The sequence below is a fragment of the Thalia democratica genome, chromosome 1, assembly GCF_965202585.1.
Source record: "Thalia democratica chromosome 1, ktThaDemo2.hap1.1, whole genome shotgun sequence".
NCBI classification, from domain to species: Eukaryota; Metazoa; Chordata; class Thaliacea; order Salpida; family Salpidae; genus Thalia; species Thalia democratica.
The window spans coordinates 84274120-84277082 of NC_139165.1; the positions used below are offsets into that span (position 1 = coordinate 84274120).

Below are 2963 nucleotides of genomic sequence, written 5' to 3' on the forward strand. Positions count from 1 at the left end.
AAATACCATTTTAAAGATTTTTTAATTGGAAGTTTCAAAAATCTCTAGCTTTTGTTAAGTCTCATCAGAGCTGTCATTGTATTTTGTGGAAATAAAGTATTTGTGAGCATCATGATCCATTTTACTTTGTTAATTACACTTAATCAAATTCTGTTAAAAAATAAACAAAAAGTAAACTATGACCTATATTTAAATTTTTTTTTGCTTATCTAGAGTGTAATTACCTAACATAGCTTACTTTAAAATAAGCTTAAATAGAACAATTTAAGTTTAAGTATTTTAAGTTACAAACATTTATAACTTTCATAATGGTTGTATTTTTAAAACTTCAAGTGTTTGAAAATAAAAGTTTTTATAACATTTAAATTGTATGTCAAATTATTTTTTGATAAAGAACACTTAAAGCAATTGTTCCCAACCATTTTAATGCCACGTACCCCTAAAATATTTTATAAATTTAGAAACAATTTTAAACTTAAGCTTATTGAAAATTTATATACACGCATTGCAGAACTTTTACATTTGTAGAAAATATTAAATAACAAAATAATTTTAAAATAAATAAAATAACAACATGTTAAAAGCGTGTAACATTCCAAGGACGTATACATTGTAAATGAAAACATTTAATTGGCATAATGTCTTAATATTGTGTTAAATAAAATATATCATTGCAAATAAATTTAAAATTACTTAAACTTTTTAAACAACATAAAATCTTTTGACCAATGTCATATTTATACAAGCATCTCAAGTACATTCTAGTAAACAGTTAAAAACGGAAAACTTAAAAACAACCCAGTTTTATTCAAAATACTTTCTTTAAAAGAGTTCAGTTTTGATTGAAAAATTTCCAAAAACCAATCGTCATCTCAGTCAATCAACATTTCAAGTTCAATTCTCAAAACTACCTCAAAACACGCTTTGTGACATCACAAGCGAGTGGTCCACTCCCAGTCTCACCTTCTTCTCCTCCGAACCAATCAGCACTTTCCACGGGAAGTACTGGTCCTGGTTGCTGTGCGTTCCCAAGCAACCACCCTTGTTCCTGCCCCACGCAAACAGCTCGCCCCTGTTGGTCACCGCCATGTGGTGGTTGAGGCCAGAATGCACGCTGGTCACTTTAACCCCGGGGTCCATTTCTCCAAGACCGAACAGGGTGGGCGGGACCCTCCTGGGCCACAAGCTTTGTTCCAAAGAAGGGCCTTTCCCCAAGATGCCAAACCCCCAAACGTAGACAACGCCATTGCTGTTGAGCAGCAAGCAGGAGCTGCCCCCGCAAGAAACGTCCACTATCTCGCCCTGCCTGTCAAACGGCAGTTGCTTTGGAACTGACACCTGGGTGGAGTCGGTGACGCAAGCCAGCTGGCTGTATTCTGAGCCTCCCCAGCCAAAAACCTGTCCCTGGTCGTCCAAGGCAAGGCAGGTGTCGGCAAAAGTTGACAGTTTTACTACATTCTTGCCCTTGAGGTCGCCCTCCACCCTCGTGGGCTTGTACACTTTCTCTGTGGTCCCCAGTCCAGTCTGACCGTCGGCCCCCCAACCGCAGCTGTAAACTTTGCTGTCCTCGGTCAAAAACAAGGTGTGGTCCATGCCGCATTTAACATCAACAACTGGGCTGCTAAAATAGTTGTGGGGAATGTTGTGCACTTTGCGGCTGCCGTGGAAAATTTCCCCCTCCACAATCGGCCTCCCGCACTGCCCAAACGCGTTGTTGCCCAGAGTCAGGACTCCTTCCTTGTCGGTCAGCAGGACTGTGTGGGCCCTGCCGCAGGAGACGCCGACCACTTTTGTCTTGTTGCTTTTCAAGGGCAGCAGGATGGGCTGGGACTCGATTATGTAGTCAAGGGGATTGCCCTCTTCGTCTGTTTGCAAACCAATCTGGGAGTTTGTGTTGACCCCGCACCCCAGCACTTGGTTGGTTCTCTTAGTGTTCCTGACAAACACGCTGTAGCCGTACCCAGCGTCAAAGTCGACCAACTTTGAAGTTTTGTCAAAGTAGACTCTCTGCGGCGTGTTCTGCGCTTCCACGGGCTCCCTGCTCGGGTCCTTGGGCTCCACAAGGTTCCTGATTCCGAGGGCGCCAGTCAGCGGCATCCCCATGGCGTACAGGTGCTTGAAGGGCTTGTGATTCCTGCCCACCTGCTGCTTGATGTCCTGGAACTCCCGGTCAGTGTCGTAGTTTTTCCAGAAGGGCGGCTCATGTTCGGTTGATTTCTGTCTCACTGCGGGGGATTTTCTCGTGAGATGAAGGAGTTGGCGGTTGAAGGGTATTTTTGAGGATATCTTCATTTTTATATTTTATGTACTTATTACAGTCTGCAATGTTTTTAGAATTAAAAAAAAATTGGATTGTTACGATTAATTTAAAAAAAAAATTAAATTACGTGTAAGTCAACTTATGAAAAATTTTCATCTTCATTGTAAGCAATATTAATTGATTACGGGCAGTGTCTAAATTTATGAGCATTTGAAATACTTATAAATGTTTTTTCAATCAAAAAAGTTACTATGTTAAACTAAATTGATTATTTAGAAGTAGAAACAGTATGAAGTAAAACTATTTATCATTAAAAACTACAAGTAAAATTAAAAAAATGTTTTTCTAATTTGATAAACTACTGTATTTGAATGAAGCCAAACAATGATAATTAAATTCAATAGCAGTTGTAAACTAACCATAACATTAACGAACTATCATTTAAAAATTTTATGTTTTTTGTTTGCAACTATTTGAAGCAAAACAACTATTGCTTTTTTTTAAGTAAGAGTATATAATTTAAGCTTCAAATTTGTTTAAAACTAACATACTTAAAATCATCAACCTAAAATTATTAAAATACTATTAATTGTTTTGAACCCTTATTCAATTATCTTTTTGCAATAAGGAAAAATATTATTTATAAACTACTTAAGTTTATAGGTCACATTTTCTGTTGCAAAGCTTTACATAAATCCAGTCT

The 2963-nt window shown here is 37.8% G+C and overlaps 1 protein-coding gene across 1 annotated transcript; it reads right to left on the minus strand.

Moving 5' to 3' along the window:
• Nucleotides 1-545: 545 nt before the first annotated feature.
• On the minus strand, nucleotides 546-2310 carry LOC145831364 (RCC1-like G exchanging factor-like protein). Its single transcript, XM_082938607.1, has one exon. The coding sequence runs from the start codon at nucleotides 2290-2292 to the stop codon at nucleotides 913-915; it is 1380 nt and encodes a 459-aa protein (XP_082794733.1). The 5' UTR covers nucleotides 2293-2310; the 3' UTR covers nucleotides 546-912.
• Between the last annotated feature and the right edge of the window lie 653 nt (nucleotides 2311-2963).

Excerpts from the sequence above, each read along its gene's own strand:
- LOC145831364 (XM_082938607.1), bottom strand. The coding sequence starts at position 2,292 with ATGAAGATATCCTCAAAAATACCCTTCAACCGCCAACTCCTTCATCTC.